At 36.7% G+C, this 27,715-nt stretch overlaps 1 protein-coding gene across 5 annotated transcripts in view; it reads right to left on the bottom strand.

Moving 5' to 3' along the window:
• The window catches only part of SYN1 (synapsin I), a 2,007,545-nt gene that overhangs the window by 365,311 nt on the left and 1,614,519 nt on the right, over nt 1-27,715 (bottom strand). For all 5 annotated transcript variants that reach the window (XM_044080298.1, XM_044080299.1, XM_044080296.1 and 2 more), the window contains one exon: nt 19,555-19,704. In XM_044080298.1, coding sequence (XP_043936233.1) covers nt 19,555-19,704 — 150 coding nt within the window. The remainder of the gene's footprint in view (nt 1-19,554; nt 19,705-27,715) is intronic.

The following is a 27,715-nucleotide window of genomic DNA, read 5'->3' as shown; positions in this document are numbered from 1 at the left end:
TGGAGCAGAAGTGTTTGTGACCTTAAAGAGAGATATAACTATCTGAGTAAAATAAGACTTAAACTGAGAGGGGGCAGTAGATGTATGTTGTTATTGGTTGCACAGAGTAGGCACAGTGGTCCTGCCTGGGTGCAAGAAGTTGTTAAGTAAAGACAAGAAAAGTTTGGAATTATTGTGATTTTTGGTCAGGAGAGGAGATTTGTAAAGCATGCTTTCTTGTCTTTTTTTACCTTATATGTTGTGGTATTCCTATGGTGTTTAAAGATTTGGTAACTGGAATCAGATTTATTTCTTAGCCAGGTCTTCAAAGCTTTATCTCTGTTTCATGAGTTGCTTAGTCTGTCTGGTTAAGCTTAGGGCAGGGCTTGTTTTGATTCTTTTTATACAGACTGGAGCATGGGTATTTAGACTGCTTCGTCCAGAGGGATGATATGTAATGGATACCAGATGAATAGTTTTCCCCCAAAATAAAACTGAGGCCAGAATATGCACATGCTCTTTCTCACAAGGACCCCAATTTCCATTACTATTGGCTCCACAGAAAAGGAGGGGGGTAAATTCTCATTGCATTGTTTCTTATAGCCCTGTGCATGACATACCAGTTTTGAACATGTTGGAAATTTGTACAGCATTTACCATACATAAAGGAAACACACATACCTGTTTGAAATCTTTGAAAACTCTATGGTTCTCTGAATAATTGACATATAATCACATGACTATAAGATCATCACAAACAGCAGAGGTAGAAATTAAAAGAAAAATAAAGGCGGGCACAAAATTGTGTTCTATGCACATAAAAATGTATAGTGGTTGAAGCTGCTGCTTTATTACAGTGTAACAAATAAGTAATAACGTTGGCATGAATTCAGTTTCCATGTACAGTATTGGTGGTAAGTTGCTTATGGAATGAAGTACTTCCAAGCCAATTATGATGGGAGTCAACTGACTTATCATAAAAATCAAAATATCCATTTAAACAACAACATTCAGAAAATGCCTAAGCTGGAAGTTTGTACTGATGCAAATGGCGCAATTCCTTTCAGAAGATGTCTCAGCACATTTTTGAAAGATTTTTAATTTAGCAATTTCTGGCTTTCTGTTCTGCCAGATTTCTCTTTTCTTGAAGATGGACCCTCAAAAAATGAATCACATACCACAGCAAAGCCCGACAAGACACTTTAATATTTAGAGCTTAGTAACCATGGAGACTATGACAACTCATGACCCTTAGTACTCAACATCTATTCCACTTGGTGAACTTTTACCAAAGCCCTTACTAAAAGTTATTCAGACCATTTATTACTACATATGTCAGCCTGGACACCTGAATGAAACTGTATGTTAATTGACTCTGTATTTGCGTCTTACATTGCCCATCAGCAAAAATAGACAGATGTTTGCCAGCCTAGCTTTCTCTTAAACAGTTTTACATTCAGACCTTCAGGGTATTCACTGATATATAATACAATGCTGAAAAGACTTTTCTGTTAGAACTGGGTCATCTGTGACAGAATGAAATACAGAAACCATGTCTCGTGCATCTTCTGAACCTTGTTCAAAACAATTTCTAAACATCTTTTTTATCAGGGGGTGGTGTTTTTTCTTGTTGATTGCAAGGTCCATGGAGTCTAAAATAGAAGCATAAATACAAACTTTTATACGTTAGATGTTATTTTGAATGAACCTGTGCAGGCAATCAGCTAAATAATAGAATATGCACTTGGTTAACCATCTGAAAGATGCTACAGCTAGTGTTAAACACATTGAAAAAAGCATGTGATGCCAAAAGGAAGAGACATATTCTTGTTCTTCCTGGAAACTTATAAAAAGTCTCATAAGAGGTATGAAATTAGAACATGCTAAATGAGGTTACATGTTTTTCAGATGTTTTGTCACTATACAGCCATCTTGAGTCAGCAGGGGCAGAAGGGTCCAGAATTGCACTGTTCTGAATATTTATACTTTCAAATCTCTATTGGGCATGATCCATTCAAGGTTTGCATACTGATGGTTGATACAAAATGTTTATATCACAGGCAGCTGTCCAGGCTCATTATCTTAAGGTACTTCTCATTTCCTTTTGCTTAAGTGTATGCTGCTTTCATGTTGTTCAGCATCTCTTACACTTAGACAGAGAGAGAGGGAGAGAGAGAGAGAGAGAGAGACAGAGGGAGAGACAGGCTTCAGCCTCTGTTACTGATCTTTGTCTTCCAAGGGGGTATAGGTGCAAAGACCCTCACGTGGGGTTGCAATGGGGCTTAATTCTTTAGTATTTTTTATTTCTTTGCTCATAAAGTTCTTAGATCTGAATGCCTGCATTATAAACATATGTATACTTGAGCTTGGTTTTCAAGCTATAGCTGCCAGGGATTTGTGAATCAGGGTATGTGGTTTTGAGGGATTATAGTGTAGCCAGTATTCAAAACAAGTCATCACTGGTCTTCCATGAGAACCAGAAAGAATCTTGCATAATATCTCCTTCACATGAAGGTTAAGGATTTGTTTTCCTTTAGCCACTTCTTAAATATTTTCTTTAAAAGTGTTTTTAATTGGATAATAGTGCCTTGGATTTTATTGTTAATAGAAGTGGAAATGAATTTAATATGAATTTTGTCTCATGTCCTCTTTCAAAATGCTTTCGTGGCATGCATCTGCTGAAGTGCTCTTCCAGTAATGAAAGGGTTTTGCAGTTTTGCCTCTCTAAAGGGAATCTTCCTGAAATGGGGTAATGGCTGCTGAAAATGCAGACAGCTTATAATTCTTACTACAAAAGATCAAGAAGAATCAAGTAAACATTCTGAAGTGTCCATTTTACATCTCCTGCGGACACACATGCCATATCCTAGAATTTCAGATCTTTTGATATCTCCATTAAAGCTCTTTTACCCATTGTTTTCTCCTAACTTTTTTCTACTCTTTTTGTCTTCCCTCCCCATCCTCAGTAACCATCAAGCGTCTTTCTTACTTACCCAATCAGCCTACGCATTTCTCATAAAAACGAGAGCTCTGCCGTCCATGCCTCATTCATCCTACAGGCAGGAGCTGAGTGGCAGCAGTGATACAGTCACCATTCCTCGGGAATCAGATATTTTTACTCAATGGCCCTACCATTTTCTCTGCACATGCCCACTACCTCCCATGGGTTGGTCCACAATGGCTATATATGAGGGCCATGCTTCCCATTTTCTGAAATGATATTGCACCTGTATTTTTGCCCCTCTTAAAAGCAAAATGCTGCCAACAATTTTCCATCTACATTAGGGATTTGTCACAGAATCCACACCCAGGGCATATGCTCCTCAGCTTTTTCCCCTGAGCATGCTCCACCTTATTCCTCCTCTGATTCTTTCTCTCTCTTTGATGGGCTGCTCTGGTTCCTATGCTAGTAATTAAGATTGGGTTGGCTGGGTTGTGGCCATCGCCTTATCCCGCTACACTATAAAGCTGGCAAATTCTCATTAATTTTAAATTTTCTTCTAAATCCTGCAAACATACACATGCCACAAATCAAAATAACCATTTCCAGACAGATATCTTTGTTGTGACATTATTAGGATACGGCCTAATTCCCAAGGTTAGCAGATTCAGCAGATGTCAAGCAAGCAGAGTTCTAGGATAAGCTCACTTGTATGTCAGAGGAGAAATCTTTGTAACACTGCCTAGAAAAGTCATGTTTCATACAAGTGATGTCAAGCATATGTAAAGTCTAATAAACAATCTTTATTTATGTACTTATTTGTACTGTGTTGACCTATTTAGTCACACTAGACCAGTGATACTCATACTAATGAGGGGAGATCTAGATCTTAGTCTGATACTTCATCATAGTATTTTAAATACATATTTAGCTGCTAGGAAAGTGAAATATGTTAACTCCCTTAGGAAGAACATACTTCAGATTCTTTATACTTAGCAAGCAAGGGTAGGGTAAAGGGCACATTGGGCCCGGACACAAAGTGCCTTGTTTTTTAAGTACTGACATGCTGGTACAGAAACAGTTCGAGATATGTTGCTTTGCAAGCCGATGCAACAATTGGCTTTATACAGTAAGCTGAAGTCTTTTTTTTTTTGTTTTGCTCTCCACATGAAGGGGGTGGAAGGATACTTTGGACACTGGCACTGTGTGCTAAATAAGCCAGCTATGGCTGTGTAAGAAAAACACACCGAAAACTTGGCTCGCTTTTTCATATTGTAAATACATTTCTTATTTTCTACGTTCTGTTTTGTGTATACTGTTTCACCTATTTTATCCTGTTTATTTTTTTTATTGTATCACATTGTAAACAATTCATATTTTTTACTAATTGTGTTCTGTTCCATAAACTCAGTTTTACTCCCAGATCTGTACTTATGTTTTACTTGTGCTTCATTGTTTTATTTGCTGTATCTCACAACCCGGACTAGGGCAAAAACTGATAACTTTCCCAGTTTGTGTGGCTGTTGGAATAGTGAGGCAACATCCCATATCATCCCAGTTTCTTCATAAATAAACTTAAATTCTTTGTAGACTGCTTTCCTCTGTATGTATACAAACACACACACACACACACACACACACACACACACACACACACACACACACTTATAAATCTTTGATGTAGAAATTTTAAGAGTTGTATATTTTAATAGTTATCTGAAATTCATAATTGTTCTTTGTAGTAACAATATGGTGCTACATACATACAAATATTTCAGGCATGGGCAATAATGCCTTTCTAGCCTGCCATTATACTAAAACAGTAATTCCCATAATAAGTATCTAGTTTGTTATTAAGATATCTAAGATCTAGCTCTTGCTTTAATATAATTTGGTAGTTTATTCCATGCATCAGCTACTGTCTCAGATAGCCAATCAGTACATCTTTCTTTCCTATATAAGGTTCCCATATTATTATTCCATACACTAGTTTGCGACTCCGGGGATCACTTCAGTGGCCTTAATTGACAGGGGCACTGGGAACTAACTTTGGGTGGCATGATACCAGGGAATCTTCTTGGGTAGGCTTATATAGGCTCCAGGGCCATTAGCCTAGTACACACCTATGAACCTATTAACCTATAATGTAACTTACAAGCAATGATTTCATAATTTCTAATATCCTAGACTTTATAAATGTTTTTATACAGCCTATAATTTTATAACTATCATAGGCCAATTGGTTAATATGAACAGAAAAACTCAAAGCTGGATCTACCCATATACCTAGGTCCTTAAATGAAGCCACAGTTTCAATCCTTGTGTCTTGTATTAAATATTCAGTCTATGGCTCCAACATCTCATATGCTTAGTTTTTGATGTATTTATCACCATGTCATTCTATTATGCCCAAACTGTCAATTTAGTCAAGTTCTTTCTGCAGACTTGCCCTAGCTGCAATGGATTTAATCAGTTTGCTCAATTTAAAGTCATCTGCACATAGACTATAGAATGTCTCAAACAAAAAAGCTAGATCTGAAACATACCACCAGGGTGTCCTGCGAGACACCCTGATTATAACCTAGAATTGCACCCGCCCAACTTCTGTATGATAATTGCCATGTCTGATTTGCAAGCCATGCAGCTACCCATCTTACCAAGTCTACATTAATAGCTAAGTATATAAATTACATCACAGCACATTTTTTCATTTATAGCTGTTATTATATTATTACAGGAACAATAATAGCAGGAAAACACCACTGAAGGAATCCCAAAAACAAACAAAATACACTCAGGTAAAATATGAGTGAACCACCATAGGAACCTATTAGTTTTATTAGTTTAAGGGTGTGCACACTTATGCAACCAGCTTATTTACATTTTTTATTTTTTATATTTTCCCCCTAACAGATTTTTTGTTTTTCAATTGAATTGTACAGGTTATAGGTGACATTAAAGGTGGGAGCAGTTTTGAGATGATTTAGTGTGGTCTCATTTTTTTTATATCACAAAAACCTGGCATTTTAACAGGGGTGTGTACACTTTTTATAGCCAGTCTATCTATCTATCTATCTATCTATCTATCTATCTATCTATCTATCTATATATGTATATATGCATATAAACATCTCATTTGTCTTGTACGTCCTATGATCTTATGATCCTATTTATAGCAGTGCACTCCTACATCTCCTTATGCAAGAAAAAGACTCAGTGAATACTTTTGTCATCTACCAAAGTGTACTTCCCATACCTCTCAACCTCTTAGCACAAGAAATCTGGACAAAGCCTGGGAAAATGGGGGGACAAAGGCCCAAAAATAGGGTCACATTTTAAATACTGCTCTTATAAACTTAGAAAGTTGCTAGAATAACAGGATTTATGTTGGCATGCATTTTTAAAGGATCTGAAGTCTGAAACTCAAATACATATAATTATTTAGTGACTTTAATCTTTAGATCATCCCACTGATTTGTCAAAAAACACAGTTTTTATGAGGAACAGACCAAAAATATGAGGCAATAATCTGAACACTCTGTGAAATCTGTACAGTTGAGAGGTATGGTACTTCCTTATAACTATATTTCTAACATTTTCTTTCCATTTTGAGTTATGAAACAATGCTGACTTGAGCATTTCTCTGCAAACCAGTGGTGCCAAGAACTGAGCAAATAAGAAAGGTCATTCATCCATTAAACTATTTTTTACAAAATCGACTTGTTTATTTTATGTATTTGTTTCATTTTTGTCAGGAAACAACTCTCATCCCTGGAGTGAATGATCTTATGATATTGGTCCTTGTGGTGATCATAAATTGGCAGATCCTTTCTCTCTGATCCCATCCCAGAGGACTGCACTCAGCATGGAGTTGAACACTCTCTACAGTTCATTACTGGTCACAGAGATGGCCAAGGAGGTCAAGAATATGTTAGTATAGGGAAAGACGTAGTTGAGGGTTTATGTGTGGACCATTCTGTACCTTCCTTGTTTGATGGCTGCTGTGATGTCATGATGTCATTTGCAAACCTGAGAATTAAAGCACTTCAGAGGACTATAAGGTAGCAGTAGTTGCAAAACTACCATTGGGTCATGGATAGTCTACTGAAGTCAGTCCTCTGTTTCTGGGCCTTGGAGTGATCAGCAGCCCTTACTAATCTACAACTGAATTTCCAATTTCTGTAGCTGAACCTAGCACTGGGTCTGAAGATGGATAATTTACTGGCTGGCTGAGAAGCTTACTTTGATGTCTTCACAATACAATAGAAGCTGTATGTCCTGCTGTGGAACTCTGCATTGAACAGATGGAAGTGCATATTGTTATCTTGTTTTAAATGCCTTGCAAGGAAAGAGTTTTGGGACCTCAGTTCATTTCAACAATCAATCTACTATATGTTTTCTAAACAAGCAAGGAATATACAACTAGACCTCTGTTTACAGAGGGAATTCACAGCTGTCAGTGGGCAACAAACAGAGGCATTATTCTCTCAGCAGTACAGATCCCAGTTAAAGTGAATTTGCTGGCATTCCATTGAATATTTCCTGGAGTATCAAATTCAGGGACTGAATCTTGGTTTGGCTCTTCAGAAATGGGGAACTCAGAGAGTGACTTGTTCACCACCCAGTAGAATATAGTTCTCCCTTTCTTCTTCTTCTTCTTCTTCTTCTTCTCAGTACATCAGGGCAAATACGGCTTCACAGTGGATGTGTTCTTTAGTACTTTGCAAGTCAGATTGCTGTATTCCTTCCAATCATTTCCCATGAATTCATATTTCATTACAAAATTCAGAAAAAGACCAAAAGTAATCCACATCACTCTATGGTGATCAAAAAATTGAAGATATATGTCCTCAGATTCCTGGTGATCTATAAGAGACAGAACCAAGCATCTCTATCTCAGGGCATGGTTCTTACTCTGGACCACTGGTCCTTCCACACTTTCTGCCCATAATGGCAAAGGTAATGGAGGTTACCCGTATACTCTGCCATGTGGAAAAGACTCATCACCTGGACAATGTCACATCCAATACTATTTCAGTCCATAAGTTTTCAGGTGACCCTGACCTGTTTTAGGCAACTGGATGATTTGGGTCTCAGTTTCTCTACAGTCAAGCTGGAGGTGTGCTTTTTCTGACCATGTTTTTGTTCAAGAATCAAGGACAAAGCCAAAAAAAAAATAACGGGGAGTAAAAGGCCCCAAAATCAGGGATACATTATAAATATTACTCAAATTCACTTAAAAAAGTTATAAAACAATGTGTTTTGCATCAGCATACACTTTCTGAACCATAAGACGTAAGAAACTCTAAAGTCTAGGATTATTACCTTAAAATCAAACATTTTACAAAGAACAGGGCAAGACATGAGGTAAACTCTGGGTTGTTCTACAAAATCAGGCATAAATGAGAGCTGTGCATTAGCAGACCAAAGCTTAATACAGCAATCAGTGGGTACAAGGCTCTGGGACCCATTCTAGACAGGATGCCTGTCTGTCACATAAGACATACACACACACACACACACACACGCACGCACGCACACACACACACACACACACACACACACACACACACACACACACACACACACACACACACACACACACACACACACACACACACACACACACAAACTATATGCAACTTGGAGAACACCAGTTCATCTACAGCATGTTTTTGGATGGTGGGAGGAAACTGGAACACCTGAAAGAAAACCAAACAGACTTGGAAAGAACATATAGACTCCACACAGAAGGCACCCCAGTTAATAATTGACCAGGAAAAGCTCTTGCTGTGAGGTGACAGTACTGCTCACTGTTTCACTGCACTGCCCTAAAATGTATTCCTGTTACTTCATTTCATTTCAATATTTCAAGGCACTACTAGCTGAATTGTTTTTTAGAGATGTCCACTGAAATACACTTATGATGCAGTTGTTTTTAGTCTATACAATCCAGTCTGATCTGGGTTATGGTGCTGCTTCTATGGGGTCTGAAGCTTGCACTATGAGCAGATGAAAGCAAATGCATTGAGGATTGGAATCCTTGAATTGCATTTGATGAAAATATTTTGCTGAAAAATACCTTTTAAAGTGTTTTTACACTAAAGCAAACCTCCTTAAACCCTTGATGGGAAGCCCCCCAAACTTATATATATCAACTTCATGGTTGTACAAACTTGAAGAAGGGGGAAATCCCCCCCAAAAGGGAATTACTTACTGTATAACTTGCCAACAGGGATTTCCTATGGAGGAACTCCAGTCATTGGTGAGTTGAAGCTGGGGCAGTCAAAAACTGAGAATTTAAACTTTTTCTACCAGTATGTTAACCGGGTCTGCATCATATATAAAGGGTTTTGAAATATTAAAGGAGTGCTATGTCCTATGGAAGAGATCACTTTGAAAAAAAATGAAACATAAAGGCAACTGTATCTGTCCTCGAAAGGTGGTGGTGTAGGTTGATTTCCATTTTCTGGTGATACATTTCCTTGTAACTGCAAGAACAGTCCATAACAGAGATAAGTTATCTTTCTTAAATATTGTCTATTGTTTATATTAAATGAGATTAAAGATTTGCTAAAGAAAATGTATCAGAAAATAAAGCTTTCAAAAAATCATCTATATTATACCAATATTAACTTAAAGATGGAAAATTAAAAAAGACTTGAATCCAATCATCATTATGATGTTAAGAACATCTCCGCATCTATATCAGAAGTTCAAATGCTAAAAATAGCGAACGCTCTTTTATCAAATTTAAAAACGTGAAACCTTAAAATGTGGAAAGAACAGATCAGTGAATTTTTTCCCAGGGAAGAAATTCACTGATCCAAAAAAAAGAACAAAACAAAAAACAAACAAAAAACAATGTACAGGCAAAATAAAGTGGGAGGCTTCACCCCCCCACAACCCCCGATGTGGGGGCTGAGCCCCCTACACCCCCCCAACTTAAATATACCAAATCTGAGATTGCACCACAGTGGAGGAAACAGCAAAGTCTGGAGAACAGCCCATCAATTTTTTTTCCCTGGGGAAAAAATCGATGTACGTGCCTTCGACATTTTCAGGTTTCGTGTTTTAAAGTTTGACCTATTAGTGTTCACTATTTCAAGCATTCACTCTTCTGACAGGAACCCACATCTCCATCAGTGTATATTATTATTTCTGTTAAATTTAGCTATTTTATTAGGAGTTAGAAATGCTCTATGTAAAAACTTCCATGTAAATATATGCCAATATTGAGACCAGGAAGAATGTTTAATAGAGACAAATATCTGATATTTATTTTCAGAGGATAAACAAGAGGAATTACCTAGTGTAATATGGTTCCAAAACTTATCATTTAAATTCATCTTGTGTCTTATTAATATTTTATAAAATGTTGATCTTAAATTTTCAATTATAGATTTATTATATATAATTTTATAAAAAAGAAAGATTAATTTAGGATTCTCCTTAAAATGTGAATGAGTAAGAGAGAGACACAATTCTTGTGCTTGTATTTTAACACTTTGCAATAATAAACAATCATGTGGGTTTAAATTGAATTCTATAATATGTTGCTGAGTATCTTCATTTTTAATGTTTTTAAAACATTGTTGCCAACAAATAAAAATTGTCGTATCCTATAAAGAAAATATCTGGCTATGGACTTTACTGAAGAAATTTGCAGTGATAATAAAAGTAATAATAAATAGGAATCAGTTATTAATATCTAAATTATTTATCTACTGACATTTGTTAACCGGGTTGGTCCAACTGGGCTTGTGACCCATTTTCAGTCAAGACCCGAGGAGAAAAGCTCTAGTTACAAACAATTTACAGTGTATAAAAAACTACAGTGTATAAAAAATTTCACAATCAAAGAATTACAGAAATTTGAAAATACAAGTCTAAGATATAAAGTAGAAAGCATTCACATAGTGATGAACACATACCATTGTTTACAAAAAAACTACAGATTCATATAAGATTTAATTCCTTCAGTATTGCTAGTTGTGTTTAGCAGGTTAACTGCCTTGAAGGTTACTAGGTGAATTGCGGAGAGATTATTTTAGATACATATACAAGGGTATGATGGGTTATGTGGGGTCATGACAGGGACAAGTTTTGGTGTTAAGTAGATGAAGTTTGAGTTCTTTTTTAAAGTGTGATGAGTGGGTAATGGAATGTATGTATAAGGGAAGTTTGTTCCAAGTTTGGACTACAGAGCATTTATATAGAAAATTGCCTACATTTTTCTTTAGTTGGTAGATATCCAGGTATTGCAGGAATGAATTGTATTCTTGAAGGTCTTAAGAATGAGTTTTAAATAGGTGGAGTAAGATGGAGGAGAAAATTATACTGTATGAAATTACAAAGATAATACCAAAAGTAATTTTCACGATTAGCTGTACTGAAAAAAATTCAAATTGTCATTAATGTTTTAGAGGATAGTTAAGTGCAAGGTTTTCCAATTAGAAGTATAATTAGTATCCACCCAATTTAAGATAATTTTAAAAATTGATGCTTTAATATAAGTATCAATATCTGGAAAATGAATTCCTCCAAGATCCCATGGTCTAACATGATGAAGTACTGCTGCTCTGTTTTTGGGAGGGAACCAAAGAAGTTTTAATAATTGTTTGTTTATTTCATTAATATAATGTTTAACTGGAAAAAATAGACTGGGCTTGAATTATATATAAAATTGTGAATAAAAAAATCATCCTTATTAGCTGAAGTCTAGCTTCAAAAGATATAATAAGCTTATTCCATTTAGAAATGAGATTTTCTAATATGTTTATGATGTTTTTATAATTAAATCTGATTATATCATCTAAGTACTTTAGTAAAGTTGTGCCTAAGTATTCAAGATTGAGATTTGTTTGCCAATAATAAGGTTTCTTCATATTTGAATTTTATTCCTTTTATTTATTATCAGGAATTTAGATTTTGATTGACTGAAATAAAGGCCAGAAATAGACTGAAAATACTTTATTGTGAATTGTAATTCTAGAAGAGTTAAAGCTGAATTAGGAAGGGTTAATAGCATGTCATCTGCGAATAACATAATTTTAGCTGTATAATGATTAATGAAGTTTATGCCAGTTACATTTGAATTTGTTTGAAATGAACTAGCAAATATTTCAATGACAAGGGCAAATAAAACTGGAGATAATGGACAACCCTGTTTAGTACCTTTAGTCAAATGAATGTATTCTGAAGTAAAAGGTCAATTTTAACATAAGCCATATTATTTTCATATATATTCTTTAAGAGTGAAATAAAACATGTAGGAAAATCCAATCATTCAAGAATTTTAAATAACCCCAATTCAAAGAATCAAACACTTTTTCAGTGTCTAAACTAATTAACAGGGCTTTCTGATCTCTTCTATTTACAACATCAATAAAAGTTAGTATATGTCTAATATTATCATGGGTTTGCATTTGATAAATAAAACCTGTTTGATCAAAATTAATTATATGTGCTATATGGGTTCCTTAATTCTGTCACCAATAATAGATATAAACATCTTATAATCATTGTTTAGAAGTGAAATAGGTCTATAAGAAGAATAAAGTTGTGTGTTTTTTTTAGTATAGGAGCAATTAATGAAATTTGAATAGTTTTGATAAGTGTTGTGAAGTTGATATTAGAAAATGATGCATTTCTTATCATTCTAAGAAGTAACTAAACCAGAAAATCATTGCTGAAAGTAGTGTCTCAGGATAAAACTATTTAATAAAGACAGAAACAGGAGGAGGAGGACTGGTAATCATGATCACTTTAGACTATTCTACGAAAATGCTAGAGATGTTATTGGATATTAACTTATGTTTGTATCTCTTTTAATGAAATCAGCATCAGTTATAAGTCTGTTAACCTATTTCTGAACGATTTATTGTTGGATGGGACTATTTCACCTGAGGTCCTTTAAGGTATTGTTGGGTATTTCCAATTGTTGGTGTTTAAGTAGGGTAACTTCATTTAAATCTATATGAGTTATTGGTTCAGGGCTGAGTTGACCTAGGACTGATGCACTAAGAGTACTTCTTTTGGGTACAGTTTAATTAACCCACACATAGCCAACTGTTTTTGCTGCTGACTGACTACCATTGCATATTAAGTTTTATATCCAACTACAGCTTACTACAGATCTTGGGGGGGGTTGTTGTTTTTTTTTTGAACAACGCTTGTTTCTAGAACAAGGCTTATTTGGTTCCCTATCTATAGGGGCCTGTATTTTGCAAGACCCAAGTTATCAGCTCGCAAATCAGAATTATAGATTGGTTTTGATGGGTGACTTGTTATCCAATTACATACAGGAATTACATTGATGGTTTCAGATAAGCTATGAACTCTTAAATGTTGGAGTGTAGCATTATTATTACCAGGTTGATGCCAGGTTTCAAGTTTGAGTTTTTGGCTATTATTGCTCTAATTTAGGAGAGATAGGATTAACCGCAGCTGAATTAATATTTTGGCATAGCATTGCTATGTAGGTATCATTGGCTATTATTGCTAGGATATTGGATTATATTAATATTGTTTATAGTAAGCTATCAGCTGTGAGGAAGTGCAATTTTTCAATCTGGATATCAATATATTGGCACTTCTAATATTGATTTTATCAAGTCACTCTTATTATTCAATACAGAATAACTAAATAATTTTTTCCTTATATCATGGAGTTAACTAGACTAATATCTGGTTTGACAGCTGATAGGAAGGATTTGGGTGTATTTGGATTAGGTTTATCATCCACCAATGGACTTCATGAGATACCCTTGGGTCCTGAGTCTAGCTGTGGGTTGGCTTTTGATAAATTACATAGACACATGAGATCACTTAGGTCACATGTTTGGCACTCTAAGCTCTTCAAAGCCTATATGACAAAAGGGATCACTCCCAGAGGATTGTGAATTAGAACACAGCCTCTGGTCAGTGAGGCTGATGAAGAGCTAGACAAGCAATGGATAGCCATTTAGCAGCAAGCCACCATGGGTTTTGTAGAGGCCCTTCAGTAACGATAAAAACAGGGATAAAAGACAAACCTTTATTCAGAATAGCCATTGTACTGTTGTTAGAGTATCATCAGAAATGTTCAAAACATTTTCATTTATTTCTGTGTTGCCAGTTTCAAAAGCCCTTCTAGATTGTTGATTTTTCTGGTGTTTCCTACCTGCTCTTGGGAGGGGTTGTTGTTTTTTTTTGACAGAGTGATTGACCGGGAAATTAGTGAGGTCACTAAACTCTGTATTGGTGTACAGAAATATGAAGGAGAAGCCTTTTTTGTAAGAAATCTAAATAAAGTTGCCAGTGATCTTGAGGAACAACTTAAATCAAGGAAAGTTAAAAAAAATTCAAAGAGATCAGATGGATTATCAGGGTGGCAATCCCTTTAGCAATAATAAACAGGTCAGATTTGAACATGGGCAAACCAGAACCCTAAAACGTAAAAGACCAAGGTCGATTCTTAAGAAATGACCAGCTGAGACAGGATCATCTACTGATGATCTTTCATCTCATACAGATACAGACATGCACCATGCACCAGAATCACCGACCCCCAAAAGGACACAGTTTTCAGCCCCTTTAGGTCCAAATATAAGCGAGCAGGTAGGAAACACCAGAAAAATCAACAATCTAGAAGGGCTTTTGAAACTGGCAACACAGAAATAAATGAAAATGTTTTGAACATTTCTGATGATACTCTAACAACAGAACAATGTCTATTCTGAATAAAGGTTTGTCTTTTATCCCTGTTTTTATCGTTACTGAAGACAACTCAGCACAAGATGTTATGACTTTTTGTAGAACATTAAATCTTAGGTTGCAATTTGGGGGCTCTGATTATGGTGAAAGGGACACCTTCATATATCACAAATCTAGATACAAGCCTCCTATGCATCCCATAGTGCATCAATTCTAGAACAGTGTTCTTAAAGATCTACATTATCATAGTTCTGGGATTACTTGCAAACCAAATAATCTCTCAAAGATTGAACGTGCTGCATTGGTGGAATTACAGAATAAAAAGGATATTGTAATCTTATCTGTGAATAAAGGTGGGGCTGTAGTACTGATGAACTGGCTACAATATGATACAGAGGCCAAAAGACAACTCCAAGATAGGCGTTACTATTTGGAAATGCCTGCCAACCCCACATCTAGGTTTAAGAAGCAAATAGATGAATTCCTGTTACAGGCAAAGGAGGAAAGTATCATCACTGGCAGAGTCATGCAGCAACTTATGATTAGTGATCCCACCAGTCAGTACATCTACCTGTTTGCCACAAATACATAAAGATCCTGTAAATCCACCTGGAAGACCCATAGTGTCAGGTAGAGGTTACATTACAGAACCATTTCAGGTAGAGGTTACATTACAGAACCATTATCTATATTTCTCAGTAAACATCTGAAGCCCCTATTATGGTGGGTACGTTCACGTTTACAAGATACTACAGAATTTCTTAAAATTATTTCAGAAACTCAGCTTGAACCGGAATGGTTTATGTGTACACTTGATGTTAGTGCTTTATACACCAACATCCCCCATGGGGCTGGGTTGGAAGCCATTGAGTACTGGCTATATAAATCCGAATTATACCAGCCAGGGTTTAACACATTTCTTATAGGCCTGACAGAACATGTCATAACAAACAATGTCTTTTTCTACCAGGATACATGCTATTGGCAAACCAAAGGCACGGCTATGGGGGCATCTTTTGCCCCTATATATGCAGATTTATTCATGGCCTTCATTGAGGAACAACTTATTTACAACAGAGGCCATAACATGTACCTGGATGAAATAGACATTTGGAGACGGTATTTGGATGATTGCTGGATGGTATGGAGGACGGATGTGGAATATCTGATGGAGTTTAACTACCTCAATGAAAATAAATGGGGTTTATACTTCACAGTTAATTATGATGTGGATACTATTACGTTTCTTGATGTCACCATTACCAGATCACCCGATAATATTTAAGTACAAAGGTGCTCTGGAACTATCCACAATACAATAACATCCTCCATGCATCCAGCTTTCATCCACCATACATAGTCAAAAACATCCCCAAATCTCAATATATCAGAATGAGATGGATCTGCTCTCAAGAATCCACTTTTCAGGAACACAAGCATGATCTGACACATAGATTTACGTCTAGGGGATATCGGATGGGAAAGGTTCTGCAGGCCAGCAATTGGTCCAACACACTTAAGAGGGATGATCTTTTGGTGTATAAGAAACATGAACAACAGACTTCAGAACCAATCAGGTTTGTTAAAACATATGGTAAGAATTCTGATGCACTCATCACTAGTGTACACAGGCATTGGAACATTCTACAGTGTGATCTGAATTTAGGAAACATGCTACCAGATAGGTGTTCATTTTCTTTTCATAAAGGCAGGAATCTTGCTTCTTTTTTTAGTTATTATAAACATTCACACTTAAGAACACCTTATCAGGAGATACAAACCACCATTTCAGGTGAAGCACTTACAGGATGTCTCCCATGCAGCATCACTGCAACAACATATTTAAATCAAAACAATTCACCAGCAAAAATTGTGGTATTGTTTATGATGTAAAATTCTAGGCAAATTTCAGTAGTGAATGGCTAATCTACTTAGCCACATGCAGTTGTGGCTCTTTTTACTTTGGCCAAACATCACGTCCGTTCAGGCTGAGGATCTCGGAGCATATGAGTGACATTAAAAACAAAATGTCCAGAAGTGCACTGTATAAACATTATACACATACTACTGCCAAGTTTACTTTCATGATAATTGACATAGTCAAAGGAAATACACCAAATAAAACAGGGTTGCATTCTATTTTGGACTCTAAAGAGAAGAAATGGATTGTCAAGTTAGGTGGGTTGTTCCCACCTGGACTTAATGAGCAATTTTAGAGCAACCAATAGGAAATTGCATTGCAATATTTGTAGGTATATAAGACAAATGGAGATATAGATTTGACTTCACACTGATGAAGGCTGTGTTGTTTACCAGCCAAAACTGGTTTGGTTTATTTGTTTTAATACTGAAATAATAAATATTTTTCGATTCCAGTCTCACTGTTTTGCTGGCTCAGTAGTTTTTTTCTTAAAAATGTCTTCGACCACCTTTAGTCACTATTAATTCTGCTACGGGGCCTTTGGAGCTACAGGTGCTGACGTATAGGTGCTTGTTGTTTTTTTCAAAGAAAATTCTGTTTATTCTTATGCTGATATGAAATTTCATCTAAAAGTTAATGATAAGTCCATTCATAAAGGGTTGGTTTGTTTTTCCTGTGCATTGTTTGACACAAGCCAGTCCTTGATAAAATAATACTAATCCCTAGATTTACTTGGGTATTTATTGCATAGATATTGCGTACATTGTGCTCTTGACTGTTAAACCTCTCTCAGTAGTTTCTTTCTTTCTTTCTTTCTTTCTATATTGAGAAAGACAAAGAGAATGCCTGTCTCTAAACAATGCCTTGAGGCTGCGGCTGACTTTTTTTCTTATTTTTTCACTGCACATCAGTAACTTTTGTCATAGGAAATGTGGTAACAATGTTGCAGTTATGAAGAGCTCTTTTTTCAGGGACAGTATTACTTCCACAGCTATAGTCTCCATTTTCAGTGGTAATTTTGCTATTTCATTAGGTTTATGTCAGAACTAATGGAGAAGTCTCTCACAAGGAAAAATTAATTACATAACACAAGTAATCCATAACAGGTGTGCTGCACTCTGATATGAGTACAGTTATACTGTGTCTTGTTTGGTCTGAGCTCACTGACACAGCAATCAATTGGATATAGCTCCACTCCAACAGTGCTTAGTTTATTACACTGTTATGGGCATACTGAAGGACCATGCTTCTGTATCCTAGTTTCAAGACACATGCAGTTTACTCCTTCGGGCATTTTGTAAAATCTGTTCTTCCTGCTGAAGCAAACTTATGCATCTCCAGTTTGAATGTGTTTTGGTTGATCAATACATTTGGTATGGAGTTCTGTTTAACTTAAAATCCATTATGTAATTTGACAAGTAATGCCAGTTCTATTGATAGGTTTTGCTTATGAGTACAACACTGGTGAACCACATTTGAAGAACAGCCCAGAAACAGTAGGGAGTGGACAGGGTTATGGAACTGACTGGCTATATGCTGCACTTCCCAATTTAAGAGGAAGATGTAGATTGTACTTATCATCAGCCTGACTTCCGCCATGTGTGTGTGTGTGTATGTGTGTGTGTGTGTGTGTGTGTGTCCTGTGGGGGGTCAATGCTGCATTTAGGATATATACCTGGGTTATTCTGAAAGGCAGCTGGGCTTTGGGACTGTAAAACTAAGGTTTCAGTACATCCCTCATGGGTAGCATGGTAGCTCAGAGCTTATTTCTCCCTTACAGTTTTAGGATTTGGGGTTCAGCTCTGACATTCCCTCACTATCTGTGCAGAGTCTATAAGTTCTCTTTATGTTTAAATGGGCTTTCCATGGATACTTCAGTTATCTCTACTTGTCAAACAACTTGTCTGTCTATCTGTCTATCTATCTATTTATCTATCTTTTTTGTATCTCTTACTTATTTACGTTTGACCTTTTAATGTGGCTCAGGCCATGGCTGAAAGGGTCTAGAAAACAACACTTCACTTACCCATTTAACGGTTACATTTCCACAGACTATTTAACGGTTATATTTCCACAGACTATTTAACGGTTACATTTCCACAGACTATTTAACGGTTACATTTCCACAGACTATTTAACGGTTACATTTCCACAGACTATTTAACGGTTACATTTCCACAGACTATTTAACGGTTATATTTCCACAGACTATTTAACGGTTACATTTCCACAGACTATTTAACGGTTACATTTCCACAGACTATTTAACGGTTACATTTCCACAGATAGTAACAGTAATAATAAAAATAGCAACAAGAACACAAGACTACCTTTCTCACCATGTATGCAAGTAACACTCAATAGCTCACCAAATTTCCTAGTGACATTTCTTAGGAACTTTAGTCGGTATTCTTGTTAACTGAATGAGGTCAGTTAATATGCGTTTACTTAATATATGCCATTTGTAACAGTTTTTTATCTCCATTATGTCAAAACAAGGATAAGATTCTTTTGTCTTTAGGTCCTGAATGATGGAACCAAAACCACAGTACATGACATTGGACATACTATTGTCCTGTCTTGTGAGGATGATTGCATTTACATTAGTGCTTTATTTTCTAGAGAATAGTAGAGTTTGAAAACAATTTAGAACAGACAATTGCATATCTGAGCCTTTTTTTCCTCAAAGAACATACAACTAAAGCATTTCACCTAAAAACATATTAGACAAATGCATTGCATCTCTAGCCCTACAGTATTTGGATGAATAAGTATTTGGTGTACAAATATGATGCCTACTGGACACAGCCTGAGGGCAAAACCATTACACTATTTGCCAGGAGTCCATCTTATGTCTAAATTTTATTCAGCTGTTAAGAATTATGATTACCCAGCTATACATTATGGTAGTTTTGTTACTGAATAGAGACATAATAAGTTAATGTATTAATGCTAGTGATACTTTAGGTGATCTGAAGTGTTTTTTCAGTTCTAACATAACATAACAGTTCCATACCTGAGGGGATATGCCTGCAGTTGGTCGCACTGGTGATGGAATTGGAGTTCGAGGGAGTACTTGGTTCATTTTGTTGACAGCGAGGTCTACAATCAGCTGACGGTCTTCATCCTGATGCTCACCAAGCAGTGGCATTGAGCAGTCAATCACCTAGAAAAACAAAACATTAAGAATAACTAAGTAATGTCATAAGGTATGAAACTTCAGACTTCTGAAGTGTTTTATCTACATTTGTGGTCTATATTTAATTCTACTGCTTAATGACTTACAAACAACAACAATGGCTTCCTACTATATTGACTAACTGCACTATGTTTTAAAACTATATTGGCAGTGCAGCTTCTGCAAAGCTGATATAACTTTTGTTTTATTAGGATATATACTGTAGATAATTTAATTATCATCATCATCATCTTCATCTTCATAATCATCATTGCTTTCTTTTTTTTCTTTAATTTTCAGTGAATGCTTTTTCTTATATATTTCAAAATTCACTTAAAGCAGCATACATCCAGATGTTGCTACAGCAGGTATTGCCACAAAGGAATTCTATGCCCACTTAGTTCAATAAATACAACTAGCAGTCCTAACCAGAGCTAAATATAATGGGAAATTTAAAAACAAACCACCGTGGTCTGGCAACATAAATAACTTCTAAAATTAAAGGATAAAAACTCCTTAAAAATATGCAGCTGATCAAAAGACCCTCATACCAATGATAACATCTGAGAATTCACTAAAAACTTAAAGACACTACTAAGTCTACTAAAGCAGCCCATAGACTTAGGTTAGCATCTGAAAATAAGGACACTTAATCTAAACTAAAATAAAATAAAATAATACACAATAGTGTTCTAAACTTATTCATAATGGCACCAAGTACTCAGATCCAGTAGACATTGTCAGTACACTAGCAAACAAATTCAGTGTCAATTTTTCCCTAGAAATGGCTATCCAAAGCCCTCTTATCCCTGAATCTCTCAGATCCCCACCTAATCATCACTAAAAACATGTACTGAAGATGCTCTCCAAGAATAAAAATTCTGCCCCAATGGACTATTTAATAAACAGTACTAAGCAAGCCATGGCAGAGCCACTCCTTAAACTATTTTTACAGACTTTAACCACCGACTTGAGGTTTGGCACACCGCAGAAGTGATGTCACTCCACAAGGGTGGCCCCACCACTGATTCAGGAATTATTGGACAATCAGCCTGGCAACTCTTATTTGCAAAGCCAAGAGCTTGATAAAGTAGGTTTGTCAAGGGTAGATCATATCTAGTGAATCTGGTTAACTTCTTCAAAAGGATAACAGAGGCTGCTGACAGTAGTCATGCTATCCATTGACCTGACCTTGACCTGACCATGGAGTTTGACACGCTCCCCCATGCTATCATAGTAAGTAAGCTTAATGAATTACAAATAGCTTGCTATGTTAAGCTGCCAAAAAGACAGAATTCACATGGTTCAGGTAGCAGGTGCTTTATCAGAGAGTATGAACGTGACCAGTGGTTTCTGTCAGGGCTCAGTTCTAGGATCTCTTTTCTTTTGCATTTACTTTCTGGATCTCCAGACCATGAACTAAGACCTCTAGTTAATGAAGTTTACAGGTGATTGTAAACTGGGAGCCATTGTCAAGTCGTCCTCTGACACAAAAGCCATTCAGCAAGAACTAACACATTTAATTACGTAGTGTACTGAAAATAGACTCAGATTAAATGCTAACAAGTGAAATATTGTCACATTTGATAAGCAATCCCTCTCCCCAGTATATAGCATACACAGCATCTTGCTCGAAGATGAAAATGTTGTTTAAGACCTTGGAACTTGGGTTGATAGTGCCTTCATTTTTAACCATCATATAAGGACAGTAGTCTGGAAGTCCTTCTACTTAGCACCTCTAAATGTCAAGGGAATATCTTCCCAATCTAAAGAGGTCATTGTCCTTTATAATCAGCATTGTTTTAGACAACTACCGAATACAATGCCCCATTTGGTATGCACCTCACTAGAGATTTTTATTTATTTATTATTTATTTAATGTTTGTTGACCAGGAATGTCCGACTGAGCACAGGCTCTATTTTAGCAGAGGCCCAGGAGGAAAAGCCCCTAAAGGAATAAAGATAATTACAAATAAATTATACAATACATAAGCTCATACAGTAGTGGTACATAGAAGGATAACATGGAATAAATAGAGATATTTAATAAAAGAACAGTTGACTATACAAGAGATGGATGGTAGGAAGTAGTTAAATATGGTTAACTAAGACTGAAGTAAACTTAGAGTAAGATGTAGTAGAGAAATTCAGAAAGAAAGAGTACTTGGACAGCTCCTTTTTGGCATTTACTTCTCAGACGTCATGGCCAATGTCAGTGGTCTCTGGCTGATTAAATTTGCAGATGATTGCAAATTAGGAGCTGTCATTGAATCTCACACTGACACAAATGTTCTCCAGGAGGGGGCAGACACAGACAAACAACTGGTGTCAGAGCCATGGACTAAAACTAAATGCCAAGAAATGCATAATAGTATCCTTTGGGAAGTCATCCATCCAAGGTAAATATCATATTGACAACACACCCCTTAGAGTTAGCCCAGTAGTTAGGGACTTGCAGACACACATAGATAGTGATCTAGCCTTTGACCATCATGTGTCTACAATGGTGAGGAAATCATTGATATTGACCAACTTATAAACAAAGGTATAGCATCTAAGTTCAAGGAAGTCATTGTTCCACCATATTCGGCATTCAGAGCTATGAGTACAATGCACCCTTTGGTATGAACCTAAGCAGGCATATACAATTGGAATGTCCACAGAGGTTCCTCACTAAAAGAATGCAGGGCATAAGTAAAATGTCCTATGCAGACTGCCTCAAGGCCCTCCCTGTATTCTGTTTCCTACAGGATTTTGAGGAGAGATCTATGGTCTGGCATACAGGGCATTGTCAGACCCCACTCTGATGGACCTCCTGTATATCCACAAAACAAACAGCACTAGAATTACCTGTTCTAAAGACTTAAACCTTGCCTGTGATATAAATAGGTCCTGCTGGAGAGACAGGTATGTATCCCAGAGTCTACCCCGTCTATGGAACAGGCTCCCCATCCATGTGAAGGAGAGGTCCTCCCTAACCCAAATCAAGTGCAACTTGGACAATTGGATGGAAAACCAGAAACTCTCACTAGTTTGGCACCTATGTCTATAATGGACACAGGTAACCTGTAAATGGTTCATCTCCCAACCCCCTGCTTACACTTATCAAGGGTATCAGAACTTGTCAGATATTTGGGATGCATGGCTAGGCTTAAAATGACCCTTGTGGTCATTAGCCTAGTAAACACCGATGAACCTATAAGACACAGAGGACTAGACAGGGAATCTAGAGTGAGAGTGTAGGAGGGGAATTAGAAGAGAAGGAAAGAATCCTAATCAGGTTGAGTGAGTAAAGATCAACAGTAAGAAGGAAAGCCTATAAGGATGGTAGGAAGGAGGAGAAGGAATCAGCCAAGTGTAAGGCAGGAGCAGAGCCGAGAATTAGATAGGTGAGACTTGAGGAGAAATTTTAACTGTAGGTGATTTGGTTTGGTTAGTATGTTTTGGGGAATTGAGTTCCATGTTCTGGCAATACGGTTGATATAAAGAGAACCACCAGAAAATTGTTTGCTTTTGTGACTTGTAAGAGGAATTTGTCAGAAGATCTAAGTAGTCTTTTATTAGATTCGGGTTGAAGTAGGTTGCAGAGTGCAAGATACCTATATGGCATGTAAAGGATGCTGTGGGCCATAGTGAGTTGTGTGTATATGAGGTAATTTGGGAGATCAAGCCAGTTTAGTTGGCGTAGGGCAGTACAGTGATGGGATCTAGGAGAGTTGGTGGTGAATCTGGAAATGTTGTTGTAGCAGGCATCTAGTTTTGCCAGGAGTGTTTTGTACAGGTTAGTGAAAATGGGTGATGCATAAAGAAGAGTAGAGATTAGGTGTGTTCTGGTAATAGACTGTCTTGTGGAGTCAGTGAGGAAGGGTTTGACTCTGTACAGAGAGCCTAATTTAATGTGAACTTGTTTATAGTTAGGGCAATGTGTTTGCCAGATCTCGTCTTGCTATCGATTGTAACACCAAGAAGCTTAATGTGAGAAACAGGTTAAATGTTTGTGTTATTAGAAGAATGTATCATGAAGTGAACAGGAGGTTTGAAGGTTTGCTGTGCAGGAAAATCATAAGTTTAGTTTTATTGAGATTGAGGATTAACTGAGCATCAGAGAGCCAAGATTCTATCTCTGTAAAGGATTTTTGGGTTATTTCTTGGTGTTTAGAAACAGAAAGGGCTGCACATATGAGTGTAGAGTTGTCCACATATTGTATGGTAGAAGCCTGGTGGGTGACAGTGTGAAGCTTGCTGGTGAAGATGGAAAATAGAAGAGAACCTAGAATGGATCCTTGTGGGATTCCTAATGGGACAGGGAGTAGAGAAGATAGTTTGTGTTGTCATTTTATAGCCTGCTGATGGTCAGATAAGTAATTGTGGAACCATGTAAGGGCAGAGTGGCTTAGTTTAAGGGATGGAAGTTCATTGAGAAGTTTCCGATAGGAGACAGTATTGAAAACTTTGGACATGTCATGGAAAATGGAGGAGACTAGATGGTCATTATTTCTGAAATGGTTGATAGGGTTTGTGAAGCTTAAGAGAGCTGTAGTGGTAGTGTGGTTGGGTCTAAAGCCATGTTGGGAATTAGTTAGAAGGTTACTGGAAATTCAGTAGGGCATGAGTTGGGAATGGATAAATTTCTCTAGAATTTTGTATAGTGGAGCTAAGATGGCAATAGGCCTGTAATTGTAATATCAAACAACTAGAAAGACCCCAGGGGTTCCTAAATAATACAGTTGCTGATTTAAAAATCCTAAGCTACCTGGAAAGACTGGAAGTACTGTCCTTTTATTCAACATCTTATAGACTTCTGGGGGTGGGGTATGCCTTGCCTTCTGTGCCATTAGGGACCCGGTGGTCCTGGATCTCTTGCATCTCCAAAAATTAAATAGTTCCACAAATATCATAAACAGGGACTTAAATTTTAATCACAGACTAATCATGGGTATTGGCAAGGCATAAATGGTGAAAAGCCTCAGTTGCCTTGCACTTCCTATTATGATTGTTCATACTTATTAGGAGTTTAAACGTGTTTAGGGTAAATCAAATACTGTGCTAATAACTAGGTATGCATCTAGTTCACTACTATCTATTTATACAATTTGCTCTCACTAATGCTGTATGCTTGTTGCTGCAATTTGGCCCAGACTAAAAATGGTCCAGTCCTTAGGACCATGTCATTTACCTGGCTAACAAAGAGCATGTGTGAACGAATGAATACATAAATAAATGCATTATAATGTAATCATATGAACGTTTCAGAACTAAGATACTTCCTACTTAAAATTAAAAGGGAATTATACTAGATGAAGGTTATCATTAGCCTAACCCTAGTACTTCAATTTAAGTTTTTCCCAAAATAAAGCTTTCCTTTTGAGAACATACACTGGCATGATTATTTTAAGTGCCCACAGTTTTGTAGTTTTTATTTGACAGAATCACATTTTCACTGAGTGCAAGTTTACATCCACAGCAACACAGAGTGGTATGATTTTCCTGGTGGAGGCTGGGAAAACAAACCACTGCTTTTACTTGAAGTAGAGGAGTAGAGATGCTTGGAGGGAATGTCCCTTGCAGAAGTGAGAGGATGTCTTCTGCAGTCAGTCATCTGTATGCTCCCCAGTGCTCACTGGGTATGTATGGTTAGGGACAGAAGGAAAAGAAGAAAACAAGAAAAAACTTTGAACCACCCCTGACGGGTGTCTCAATAACGAACCCCTTACCCCTCTCAGCTGCCTCTCACCTTGTGAAAGGAAAGAATAGGTTAATAGACTGAGAGAGGGATTGATGGTTGCTAGGCAGCAGGGGCAAAACCTGAAAAAAACTTTGGTAAAGTAAAATATCAAAGGTTTCCTCATGGGTTGTCCTTCTAATGAAGTCATATTGATCTTCTGCAGTATGAACTGTAAAATTCATGAAGAAGAAAGATGATCTTTGTTGCTATATGTTCATGCCACCCTATTATATGAACAGTTACAAGTCACTCATGAATACTTGCGTAAAATTGCAATTAAAAAAAAAATGCTGCAAGACTCCCTAATGAAATTTAAAAATGAAATTATACCATTTTCAGACATGCTACTAAACCTCTTCCAAGTAACAAAGAAAACTAAAAATGAAGTAGATTATAATGTAGCGCGTTATACTTTAGGATTAATACCACAGATGAGCCAATAACTCAAGACACACTGATTCTGAGCACAAGCAGTGCTCCTAAAATACTAAAATATTTATTTGTCTTGGTTGTATAATAGCAAAAATGTGTAGCCATGGTATGGTTATGGTGGGATTTGCACAGTTCTGTTGTGTTTATTCTTTTAGGATTCACCTTTATGACCAAAACATGGTGGCTTAGACTAAATCCCAACATTATTGCTGTCTTGTTTATTATTACTGCATGCTGCAAGGGTGTGGGTGTGAGTTATGCACTATTAATGCTGTATGCTGCAAGGTTGTGGGTGTTAGTTATGCACTATTAATGCTGCATGCTGTAAGGGTGTGGATGTGAGTTATGCACTATTAATGCTGCATGATTCAAGGTTGTGGGTGTGAGTTATGCACTAGTAATACTGCATGCTGCAAGAGTGTGAGTGTGAGGTATACACTATTAATGCATGCTGCAAGTGTGTGAGTGTGAGTTATGCACTATTAATGCTGCATGATGCAAGGTTGTGGGTGTGAGTTATGCATTATTAATGCTGCATGCTTTAAGGATGTGGGTGTGAAAAATGCACTGTTGATGCTGCATGCTGCAAGGTTGTGGGTGTGAGTTATGCACTATTAATGCTGCATGCTGCAAGGGTGTGTGTGTGAGTTATGCACCACAAATCTACCAATAACAGCACTAGTGATAAGGATTCTCCATGGCTATAAAGCTAAAGGCAAAACAGCAACGTATCAGCAAATCAAAGGCACTTAGAAAAGAAAATGAATAGTATTCTAATTTCCTTACTAGCAGTGAAATGGGCAGGAATGTGATTTTGTAGAAGTCATATCCAAAGCACAGCAACTAATAAGAAACATCATTTTACATTTATCCACAAACTCTTGTTGCTGAGCAGATGCTTTGCTATACCCAATAGCTGGCTTGTGCACACATGAAAAAGAATAAACTTCTGCCCCTGTACACTAACTCCAACAAAATTGGAAATATTAGATTATTTTCACCTCACACTTCTGCATAAATCAAATTATTCTTCTGCAGCAACGACTCTTAAATTCATCAGTGATGCTCTTAGTTACTATTTGCTCATGCCCCTCCCTCTGAGAAATAAGTTCTATGTCATGCAAGCCCACAAGCAAATTCACAAATGGGTCATAGAGATTGTCACAAGACCTTTATGTAAAATATAATAAAAATGGAAAATATACAGTTTCTATATAACAATAGCAATGTGAAAAGACAAGGAACTAAACTCTTTCCAAAACTCATTATAAAATTTTAGCCATGAATTAATGGAGGAAAGTTTGTTCGAATCCTCTTTTGTTGTTCCAGTGCATTGAGTCCAGTTTTGTAGCACACAACACATGGATGCACTGCTAACTCTAAGGCTGCTGTACGCTGAGAGTCAAGAAATTTCTCCATACCCTGAGACTGAGACTGAGCGACTTTACAGTTACTTTTTATATACATGTATATGTATATGCATATATCTATCTATCTATCTATCTATCTATCTATCTATCTATCTATCTATCTATCTATCTATTGTTAGGTTGAACATTCAAAATATTCACTATTCTTTGCCCGAACATTCAGAAATTTGCCAGTTGCTATTATTTGTGGATATTGGAAGTTTGCCCTATTCCCAATGTAGTGTGATCTTGGAATTAGCATATATAAATATCGGGGGGGGGGGTGCAAGTGGGCTTGCTCCTGGATAGAATATGTTTTCTTTGTGTTTAATGTATTAGGATTCAGTGGTGTGTTTTGAATCTTTGTGAATTCAATTTAATGTTTGTATATGTAGGTAGAGAATGAATGTATCTGTGTGTTCATGTGTGTGTG

Source organism: Protopterus annectens, chromosome 8.part0 (genome assembly GCF_019279795.1).
Source record: "Protopterus annectens isolate FY-2018-M chromosome 8.part0, PAN1.0, whole genome shotgun sequence".
In the NCBI taxonomy this organism is placed as follows: domain Eukaryota; kingdom Metazoa; phylum Chordata; order Ceratodontiformes; family Protopteridae; genus Protopterus; species Protopterus annectens.
Note: the sequence above shows the minus strand (reverse complement) of the source record. Positions and strands in the feature narration are given on the sequence as shown.